The sequence below is a fragment of the Meleagris gallopavo genome, chromosome 1, assembly GCF_000146605.3.
Source record: "Meleagris gallopavo isolate NT-WF06-2002-E0010 breed Aviagen turkey brand Nicholas breeding stock chromosome 1, Turkey_5.1, whole genome shotgun sequence".
NCBI lineage: Eukaryota > Metazoa > Chordata > Aves > Galliformes > Phasianidae > Meleagris > Meleagris gallopavo.
The window spans coordinates 160,915,690-160,927,135 of NC_015011.2; the positions used below are offsets into that span (position 1 = coordinate 160,915,690).

Sequence of the window (11,446 nt, forward strand, 5' to 3'; positions counted from 1 at the left end):
GTGACTATGGTAGGATGAACAGTCCAGCCATCCTGGACATACAGCATCACTTTATTGGGCCTGCCTTTTGTCTGCCTTTTGTCTTTGCTAGATGCTCCTAGCTTCTTTCTTGTGGAACATTCCCTTTTAGATCACTTGCATTCTGACTGTGTCCAGCTGATTAGCCCAGCACTGCCAACAAGATGATGTCAAGCAGAAGCTGTGGCCCAGGTTCTTAAGTAGTTCAGTGGCAAAATCTGTTCAGTTTTTCCTCTAAGATACATGTTTAGTCTTTGCTGTAGTTGTGGTGCTAGTTTTTTCCAGACAGGTCTAAGTTTTCTTCCAGTACTTGAAGGGAGCGTATAAACAGGAGGGGGAAATGACTGTTTACATGGGTTGATAGTGATTGGACAAAGGGGGAATGGTTTCAAACTAAAGGGAGGTTCAGGTGAGATATTAGGAGGAAGTTTTTCACACAGAGGGTGGTGACACACTGGAACAGGTTGCCCAAGGAGGTTGTGGATGCCCCATCCCTGGAGGCATTCAAGGCCAGGCTGGATGTGGCTCTGGGCAGCCTGGTCTGGTGCTTGGTGACCCTGCACATAGCAGGTGGTTGAAACAAGATGATCATTGTGGGTCCTTTTCAACCGAGGCCATTCTGTGATTACTATAGTGTGTATAAAAGTAATAACGTAGCAGAGAACATTTTTGCAAGAAGCAAGAATGTTTTAATAAATACATATATAATGTAGCCTTTAATTTCATCTGAGGGAAGTTCACCATAGGTAGAACAGAAGATGGTATTTGACTAGCATTTATCATGAAGGATTTGTAACTCTTCCCATAAAAAGTATTGAGCCTGTAAAAGAAAACTGTGTTAAAATTGGGACCAAGTTTTCAAGGTGTAGTACAGCACGGAAGTAGCAGAATTGAAATTCTTCATTATATGAAAAAAACTGAGTTTGCAATTCCATGCTTTCCTTAGCATTTGACCATTACTGTATTGAAAACAGAAAAGTGTTTCCAAATAGTAACCCAACCAGGTTGTTTCTCAGGACACATCTTAAAGAATCCCTTCTGAACAGAGTGATACAACTCTGCTATTTTCCCAATGGAAAAACTTCTTTTACAGTCTGAACAAATACAATGACAATGCTTTTGGGTTTCTTTCTTTTTTTTTTTTTTCATTGGAAATATTAAATTAAGTGTAATTCTGAGTTTTGAGTTGCAGCACAATGATACATACACTTCAATCACGTAAGGATCCAATTGTACAATTGCATTTCCTTTTCATGCAATTTATCATGTACTGTGAAGTGAGCAAATTTATTCCCTGAAATTACTGTTCGGTCTTAATCCTGAAGAGTCCTTAATCGTGGGCCAGATTTACTTCAGTGCCTTTTTTTCCTAATTTTTGCCCTTGCTTAATACATATGCTTTGATTCATCAGAATTTATAAAGCTGAGTGTTAATTACGTGGTTATTTACAGGCAATGAACATAATTATCTGCTATAAGCAATTAAGGAAAATAATTTCCTCATGTCTTTTTAGGCAGGCCCCAAACAGTGTTTTACTGAATCCTGAAAATGATTGCGAAAGTGATGCCCAAGTTCTAGGCTTTCTGCAGAGCTATGGTCTCAGTCTGTTAGTGACATCCAGTGCACGTCCATGGCTTTTGAGAACCTGAATGTTTCATGGGAATGTGAAGCAGGGATACAAGAGGAGAGAAACTTATGTGTATTTGGAACTGTAGCTGTGTGGAAGGCTGTTAGTTTGCTGAACTGCTGAGCTATGCCCCTTCAAACTGCTGAGGTAGTGCTAAAATGGAGAATTTCAGGCCCTGGAGTCCTGCTGCCTGTGCTCAGAAGTCTATTTGCTGCATGCCACCTGTGCAGGCGTAAGTTCCTTTTGCAGACAAAATATCTATTTTAACTTCAGCTACCTCTGCTGCCCATTTGGGATTTTGATTGCCCTGCGGAGCTCTGTTTTCCGTGCTGAGGCATTTAAGGTCTCCAGTAAGTACTTCTGGTGCTTACCATAGTAGAAATTATAGAATCATAAAACCGTAGAGTAACTTGGGTTGGAAGGGACCTCAAGGATCATCAAGCTCCAACCCTCCTGCCACGTGCAGGATTGCCAGCTGCTAAATCAGCACTAGATCAGGCTGCCCAGGACCCCAACCAATCTGGCCTTGAACACCTCTGGGGATAGAGCATCCACAGCCTCTCTGGGCAGCCTGTTCCAGCACCTCACCACTCTCTCAGTAAAGAACTTCCCCCTGACTTTTAAATCTCCCTTCCTTTAGTTTAAAACCATCCCCTCTTGTCCTATCACTAATCTTCTACATATAGAGATAGAAGTTAATTTGCCTTTCCTGACCTGACTCTCATTCTTCTATTATATATTTTAAAGGAAATTAAACTATTCCTTATGTGTGCTTTAAAATCTAAACCCACTCTTCCTGGCTGTTGAAATGTCCTGGACTGAAGATGCACAACAAGCTTCTTACCAATTTTGATGCTACTTGTGAATGATTCTGCTGCTGAATCAGAAAGCGTGTGTACATACCTGTGTTGGCTTGTCTCAGGAAAAAAGTGAAAGGTCTGTCTGCTTTGAAAATAGGTGTTCGAGATCTTTTCAGTAGTAGCATTGCTGTAATGCAATTAAGAAGATATTAGTAAAATGCATCAATTTTCATTCCATCTTCTGTGCTGTGTCCTCAAAATTCACAGTACCAAACCCCAGAGCCTGAGATGCTACACTAAGAATAAACCAGTGATTTTGTCCTGTAGAGAAATCAGTGGGGATGAATGAACAAGTCGTGTTGTGTGATTGTGAGCAGATGGGACACGCGCTTATTGCTGAGGTGAGTCAGTCTGGTTTGGATTGCAAAGGTAACAATTGTTGTTGTTGCCACAGTGGTAGCTCTGCCCAAGTCATGCTGTGCTGTTACCCTGAAGCCAATTCCTACCGTGTTGTTCCAGTCAAAAGATGAGCAAGGCACAAGTGTAATCCCCTCTTCTAAATGGGAAACAGCAAACAGATACTTACATCTTTCTGAAATTAGTCAGAGCTCACAGTAAAGACTGAGTATCTTCAAAGTGCTCCATGGGGGCGGTTAAATAGTCTCTAAAATTATGATGGCTTAGAAGCAATTATATACCTTGTTCAAATCAACTCTGCCTTGCAGCTATGTAGTATTGACTATATTAACAAAACTGAAAACTCGGATAATTGTAATGAGCATTTAAAGCAGCAGAATTCAATTGAAAATTTGAGTAAGACTCAATAACATGAATTTGAGTGGCACTATTTCAGTGCTCCTAAAACAAAAAACAAAAAACAACTTCAACTTCAAAGCCACTGCGTGTCTGGATGCAGGGTTTTTAATATCCAGCAATAAACATAATCAGACTTTTTGTAAACCAGCTTCTTTGCTTGGTCTGATGGGAATTCATGGACGTTCTGGCATTGGTTTCAATGGAATAAAGGTGTGATGCTGTCTGACTGTTATTAATCTTAGATCTACAGAATGGCTTGGGTTAGAAGGGATCTCAAAGATCATCCATTTCCAACCCCTGCCATGGGCAGGGCTGCCACCGACTAGCTCAGGCACTAGATAAGGTCATAGCCCTTACTCTTTGCTATGCAATGGAAGTCTAGAAGTTAGGAGTTTCCTGGAAAAAAAATGATGTCTAGGTCCAGACGGACCAAGACGGGCTGGAGAAGTGGGCCCTTGAAAACCTAATGAGGTTCAATAAGACCAAGTGCAGGGTGCTGCACTTGATTCAGGGCAATTCCAGGTATTTATACAAACTGGGGGAAGATCTCCTGGAGAGCAGCCCTGTGGAGAAGGACAGGGGTCCTGGTGGACAAGAAGCTGAACATGAGCCAGCAGTGTGCGCTTGCAGCCTGGAAGGTCAACTGTGTTCTGGGCTGCGTTAAAAAAGGGGTGGCCAGCAGGGAGAGGGAGGTGATTGTCCCCCTCTACTCGGCTCTTGTGAGGCCCCATCTGCAGTACTGCATCCAGGCCTGGGGCCCCCAGTACAGGAAGGGCGTGGAGCTCTTGGAGCGGGTCCAGAGGAGGGCCACTAAGGTGATCAGAGGGCTGGAGCACCTCTCCTATGAGGAGAAGTTGAGGGAACTGGTCATGTTTAGCTGGAGAAGACAGGGCTTTGGAGAGACCTCATTGTGGCCTTCCAGTACTCAAAGGGAGCATATAAACAGGAGGGGGAATGGCTGTTTACACGAGTGGATAGTGATAGGACAAGGGGGAATGGTTTTAAACCGAAACAGGGGAGGTTCAGGTTAGGTATTAGGAGGAAGTTTTTCATACAGATGGTGGTGACGCACTGGAACAGGTTGTCCAAGGAGGCTGTGGATGCCCCATCCCTGGAGGCATTCAAGGCCAGGCTGGATGTGGCTCTGGGCAGCCTGGTCTGGTGGTTGGTGACCCTGCACATAGCAGGGGGTTGAAACTGGATGATCATTGTGGTCCTTTTCAGCCCAGGCCATTCTGTGATTCTATGATTCTATGAAAATATTAACACTGAAAATACTGATGTCCTTACAAAAGTGAAGATTAAAAGGACTTCAATATAGCTCGTGTGACTTTTTAATGTTGTTTTTCTTTAAAGGAAATGGGGATTGCACAGCTCAGTTTCCCTGTTGTATGTTTATGCTGTGATGGAGGATTTCTAAGAAAATGTCATTCAGCTTACAGAGGTGAGTTATTAACTCTGTAGTCCAGAGCTGAGATTTTACTTGGAATGTCCCTGCTGAACTGGCCCTGACTGCTCACGTGGAAAGTGTCTGAGAAACAAAAGTCTGTGCACAAATATCACTGTTCTGATGTTAGAAACAAGCCTAGAATACATCGAAGAGGACAAAACTTTCACATCATGAACTGCCAAGGTACCAATGGGACTGTCTTTAGAAACAAACCCTGTCACAGTTTAGGAGATATAGATGAACAGATAATAACCTCTTTAATGCTTTGATTTCTGAGATCTGAACAAAGAGATTGGTTTTGGGTGGTGCTGTGTGGAGGCAGGAGTTGGACTCAGTGAACCTTGTGTGTCCTATACAGCTCAGGATTTTCTATGATTCTATTTAACCAACAGAAAAAGTGCTTCATTTTGTTAAACTGGATTTTTCCTGAACTGGTAAAGTTGGATTTCACCTGAGTATTTGCATGTTTGTCTAACATCAAATACGGAATGGGAAGAGGTTTAAGAGTTCCTATGTGCAATTACAAAGGTGAAATAGAAATGTTAAATACGAATGTTTGCGTTTGGAGTGGGTGTGCTTCTAAATGCTGACATACTTTTGTGAAGCAGTTTTATGATGAGCAGTTGTTGCTGTAGTGACAAGCTGCAAGGATGAAAAGCAACACTTATTTGTATGATTTACCTGTAGCTCCCGATGCCTTTGTGCCATCCTCTGTTACTTCAATCTTTGCATTGTGAATAGCTTCTGAAATATAAAGGCCAGCTTGCTCTGCAAAACAAACCAACCCAACAGGTGAATATTAATAACGTTCACATGCATTTTATTGTGAACACCATTTTTATTTTATTAATTTATAATGCTTTTACCTTTTTTAATTATTTTTTTTTCCCTGCAGAATCTAGGGGTCTTAGGCTGAACCTAAACTGTGCTGAAGGTGAGCTGGGCCAGAGGATTTTTCATGCATGTGTCTGATAGGGATAAATACAGACAGCCCAAACATCTGAGACAGGTCAATGTCAAGGACATCTTTGCTCAGTCCATAGCTGAAATAATAGGGCTGTGGGGTTTTTGGATCAGCATTCTCCAAGCGCAGGCAAATTGGAGAGCAAATCAAAACCCTTGTGTTTGTCTTGTATCTTTCTGCCTGGAAATGTCCTCTGTTACACGTTCAGGCTGCAGAAGAACATCGCTTGACAGAATATAGAAACATCTTTAGAGTGAGACAACACATGAGGAAGGCAACATCAAGTTACTTCACTCTAGTGAAGACAGCAAATCTCTATTGCTGATGGAGAGAGACGAAGACTTCCAGACCGTAAGTAGGAACACACAAATTTGTGTGCCTCTTTGATTAGCGAGATTATTCACTGTTGTGAATACTCTTCTCTCTCATTTTTACCTTCATCTGTCTGTTCCTTAGTCTATATAAATATTTTCCCACCATTTGGACAATGGTGTATTGAATGCATGTGCCTTAATATCTCTTCCTGGAGAATCTACTCCATGATCTTCCCAAGCGTAGAGATGAGCCTCACTAGTTCCCTGGTCCTTCTTCCTTCCTTTCTTAAAAATGGGAGTGATGTTTCCCTTTTTCCAGACATTACCTGACAGCCAGGACTTTTCAAACATGATGGAGAGCATCTTGGCAACCACATCAGTCAGCTCCCTTAGGACCCTGGGTTGCATGTCATCCAGCCCCATGGGCTTATACACAATCAGCATCATGAGGCAGACTCAGTTTTGCTCTGCTCTTACAATGGGAGGGATTTTGCCTCCCACCCTTCCCCTCCACACACACACACGTAGAAGTTCAGGTGTGAGAAGCCTGACTGGCCATGAGGCAAATAATTCATTGAGTACTTCAGCCTCTTCTACCCAATGTTGGAAGGATAAAACATGCCAATGTTGGGTAGAAGAGGCTGAAGTACTCAATGAATTATTTGCCTCATGGCAAATCTAAAGAATCGCTTGTGTTTTTTTCAGGCCCCTCCAGATGTTCAATACCATCTCTGCCTTAGCTTTCCTAGTCCTATCCCTACACACCTGGACGGTGCCCCTATATTCTTCCCAGGCCATCCACGCCAATAGCAATATCAATAATAAAGTAGATTGATTGCATGGGAATTTTGTTTTGGAGTTCACAGAGAAAGAAGTACAATCAATGCAGAACACCCGAGTCTACTGAATCTCTTCAATATTATCTGAGAATTTATACATGTTGGGTAAATGATCACTTTGTATTCATTGAAGCCTCTTACCTGAAATGCCTTTAAAATTAGCAGTGGTGGGATCAAATGCGTCTCTAATTCCCAAGGTGGAAAAAACTGTCTTTAGATCAAAAAGGCTTTGAATACTAAACCTGAAATTAAGATGAGAAATGTAATCTAAATGCAGGGTTCATAGTTTCATAAAGCTAAAAGGTGGAACATGCAATTTATTTCAAGCCTTCGTACTTCATCTATTTCAGCGTGAGCCCAATGCTTTCTTCTTGATTAAGCACACTTTCCAGAGAAGCAACTGCTCTTCGCATGAAGATGTTAAGAGCAACAATCCCTCACCTCTCTCTATTGCAATCATACTGCTTCTCAATCTTCTTGACATGTGAACTTTGCGTATTCCTGAACGTGCTCTCTTTAACATTCTATTTGGTCATAGCAAAAGGGCTCTTTGAATTGTTTCTGAAAATTATCTTGGAGGAGATGAGTATTAATGTACAAATTGTTTTTCACATGGAAAATGTATTGTGAAAGACACTTTCACATGGAGAATATTGTGAACCAAAGTACCTAATTTGGTTCCGTCCTGTAGGTTGTGCGTGTCATTGCTATTACACATAATTCTGGCAACAGGAGTAGTGAACAGAGGAACAGAATTGCTTACCTAGGTAGAAAAACATCCATCTTTGTTCTCTTTAAGCTGCTGGACCAGAGAGTTATGGTTTTGGCAGAAAGATGAGACTCAATCTGGGACAAAGGTGTTCGTTTGTGGCTGGGAAGCACTATGAACATGCTGAGTTTCTCCCCTAGGTAGGGTAACTCAACAACACTGAAAGCATCCTGAGTTGTTGTCTGGAACTGACCTGTATTTATGTGAATATAGATCTTATGTCATCGTTAAAGTAAAAAAGAAAAGAACAGTCACACCTCAAAAAAACAATTGTGGGGAAGCCAATGGTTCAGAACACCAGTGGAGTGCAAGGAGTTGTCTGTGATGCATAGGCTCAGCTCAGGTCGCCTATAGGTCACCACACCAGCTCATGTGAGCAGAGCTAGTTGGCTGAAAAATGCTTTTTTGTAGCTGAGAATTTGCTCTATCAAATAGTGTTATTGTGCTATTTTTTATATGTTGTAGTTTCCATGGAAATAATTAGGAGGCATTACTTTTGGAATATCCTATGTTTATTAGCAAGGCAACGACAATAACTTCATGGTGACAGTTCCTGCAGTGCCTGTTCTTTGAATAAGCTTTCTTTTTCCCCTATGATATCCCTCTAATATTTTTCACTAAAAATTAGTTGCTGAAAGAAACAACAAAAAAGAGAGTATACTATTTAATTAACTGAAACCTTCTTTTCCTTGTGTTTTCTTCTTTACTACCATTAGGAATGAGTTTTAATCTTATTTCAGGAGGTCAACAGCTACATTAAATGGTAAAGTATTTGGGCATATACTTATAGAGGCACCCAATGTATTCATTTTGAAAACTGAAAAACCTATCAAAATCAGATGAAGGTTTTAAAAAACAGTCTCAAAGATAAAAGCTGTTTGGCTTCCAACCCTGTAATTATTTAGACATGTTGTAACAATGACTTTAATTCCATATTTCAATTAACAGATAATCAAAGCATTTCTAATGGACTGTTACACAGTAGAAAAGATCCGATTATCACAATTTTCCTTTCTTATTTTATCACCAATGGATAAAATTGGTGGAAAACCCAATGGATAGCATTTCAGGAACACATAGAATTAATTGTCAGAGAAAGAGTTAAATACAAGTTACGAGCAAATGAATTATTATTACCATTGCTGCAGACCATTCAAAATAACCTACTCCCTTCTCACTCAGCTGCAGTAGCTGTGTCTTATAGGGTAGATACTCATGCTTTTTGAGTCAGTGTTTATAAATAGTGGAATATAGTTAGTTATTGTTCATCATACCTAAATATCTTATCATAAACACAGAGATATAGAATGTCTTAAATGTTTTGTGTAAAATGTTTGCTAGTTTTGCAAATCTAGGTTAGATAGCATTCAGTGCATGCTGGTAGTCCTGCTTGAACCTAGAAATGTTAGATTCTTAGATCAGCCCTCCCACCATGCAGTCCTGAGAGGGAACTGCATTGGTATAACCATCTCCCAGCACATGGGTTGTTTTGCTGGAAAAAAGCTCTCTTCTGGTTTGCAGAGAGGATTTGTGTTTGTTCTGCACAGAATGGGGGTGGTTTAATTCATGGACATGATGATATTTTGAAGTCTGTTATGTCTACAGAGGTTATACAGACCTTATTTGTTAATTAAAAAGAAAACTAAAGACTTGTTATGATTGAGTTGGGATGTCTCGCCTTCCTTGCTTGAACTGATTTTTAGCATCCCATAAGAATGGTACACAGCTAAATTAGTATTTAAATATAGTTAACAAATTGCTTGGAAAAAAAGAACATGTAATATAGCTGCAGTGTCTAACAGGCTTACACAAATAGTAATCTTGGCACTTTCTTAGCAGCATTGATAGTTCCCAGGCTTATTTGTTCTGCATGGCCACATTAAAAGGATAAAAAGTGTTGTAAATGCTAGATCAATATCGTTCACAGTTAAACTTTCTTGATCTTTGTTTTGGATGCTGGTGGTGGACAGCTGCAATAATTTGATAATGAAGGAAAGTTATCTCAGATCTCTGTTTTGTTGCAGTAGACCAGTCCCTGGCCAGGCCCTGTAGCATGACCAGGGAAGGACAGCAAAGCTGTGAAGGGTCTGGAACACAAGTCTTATGGGGAACAGCTGAGGGAACTGGGATTGTTCAGTGTGGAGAAAAGGAGGCTCAGGGGAGTCCTTATCACTATAACTGCTTGAAAAGAGGTTGTGGTGAGGTGGGGGCACCGGGAGAAATTTAGGTTGGATATTAGGAGAAATTTATTCTCAGAAAGAGTGGTGAGATATTGGAGGTGGTGGAGTCACTGTCCCTGGAGGTGTTCAAGAAAAGAGTGGATATAGCACTGATGGACGTGGTTAGCAGGCATGGTGGGGATGGGTTGGTGCTTGGATGAGATGATGCTATGAATTTATGACTTTTGAACAAATTAGTCAGAAATATCTGTAGCATTTCTTATGACAAAGAATTTGGCTCAGACGTTTTAGACTTCTCATTTATGTCTCACCCCACTAAAAGTTCAGAGAAAAGGCTTGCTCCTGAGCTGATAGGTATGTGTTAGTCCCAAGAAACCCATTTTGTCTAACTGGGTAGCTAACAAAGGAGCAAAAAGTGATGTAGTTTTAGACTACATGAGCAGCCATGTACCCTGCAGTTAGCTGGGGATACAGCATCACCCAGGGCAGAATGACCATGAGCTGATGTAGTAGTTTACACTGCTCAGTGATGAGGAGGCACTGGGTTTTGGAAAAGGAAAATTCTGCATTCAAAATTGAAGTTAATTCCCTTCTAAATGAGTTGAATGCACCAGAGGAATGGGAGCTCTCCAAGCCAGAGGTGTAAGTGTGTTCAGGAACGGGTGATCCTCTCAGGAGGAAGAAGTGTGTTGGATACACCGCGGGTTTTCTTGAAGATGAAATACCACAGGCAAAGCCACAGCAATACAGGCAAACTTGCAAAGTGGGAAAGAATGATTCCTCAGACAGGTGGATTCTGAGATAGAGCTGTAAAAATAATGAATGGCCAACTGCCTGCTTGATGTGACCAGAAAAGGAAACTGCTTTAGCTGTGGAAACAAGAGAAAAAGGAAGAAAGAATGGTACAGCTGAACACTGAATTTTTATTTTTATTTTATTTTTTTAATTTATTTCCAATTATTTGCTGGAAATAATGGGAAAGGATTAGCTTGATGATAAATTATTGAATAACAATGAGCAGCGAGGTACCTAATGGGAATGAGGAAAGAGCAAGAAGACTTGCAATGCCAAGGATGCAGATGAAATCTGACCTACTTCAGAGAGACAAATCTGGGTCTTGGGTAGTTACCACTTTAGAATTCAAAGAGAATGAATGTGAAAATTGAAAGTTTGTTAGCAAAGATTTTCCAGAAACCTGTAGAGTCATATCTGCATCTCTAGGTGAGAGAAAGCAGAAGTGTATTTATAAAGAAAAATAAAGTAGTCTGAGAAACCGGATGAAGTTCAACAAAAGCAAGTGTAGGGTCTTACACCTAGGGAGGAATATTTGCATGCACCAATACAGGCTGGGGGATGAGCTGCTGGAGAGGAGCTCTGCAGAGAGGGACCTGGGCGTCCTGGTGGACGACAGGTTGGCCATGAGCCAGCAGTGTGCCCTCGTGGCCAAAAAGGCCAATGGCATTCTGGGGTGCATTAAGAAGAGCGTGGCCAGCAGGTGGAGGGAGGTGATCCTCCCCCTCTACTCTGCCCTGGTAAGGCCTCATCTGGAGTACTGTGTCCAGTTCTGGGCTCCCCAGTACAGAAAAGACAGGGATCTCTTGGAAAGAGTCCAGCAGAGGGCCACAAAGATGGTGAAGGGCCTGGAGCATCTCCCCTATGAAGAAAGGCT

The 11,446-nt window shown here is 41.3% G+C and overlaps 1 protein-coding gene across 1 annotated transcript in view; it reads right to left on the reverse strand.

Annotated features, from left to right (window-relative positions):
- Nucleotides 1–703: 703 nt before the first annotated feature.
- Nucleotides 704–11,446, reverse strand: part of SERPINE3 (serpin family E member 3) — a 22,126-nt gene continuing 11,383 nt past the window's right edge. The window contains exons 5-9 of the mRNA XM_003203312.4: nt 7,592–7,790; nt 6,970–7,070; nt 5,393–5,479; nt 2,549–2,632; nt 704–838 (exon numbers count right to left, since the gene is read on the reverse strand). Of these exons, the coding sequence (XP_003203360.1) occupies nt 798–838; nt 2,549–2,632; nt 5,393–5,479; nt 6,970–7,070; nt 7,592–7,790 (512 nt within the window). The 3' untranslated portion in view covers nt 704–797. The remainder of the gene's footprint in view (nt 839–2,548; nt 2,633–5,392; nt 5,480–6,969; nt 7,071–7,591; nt 7,791–11,446) is intronic.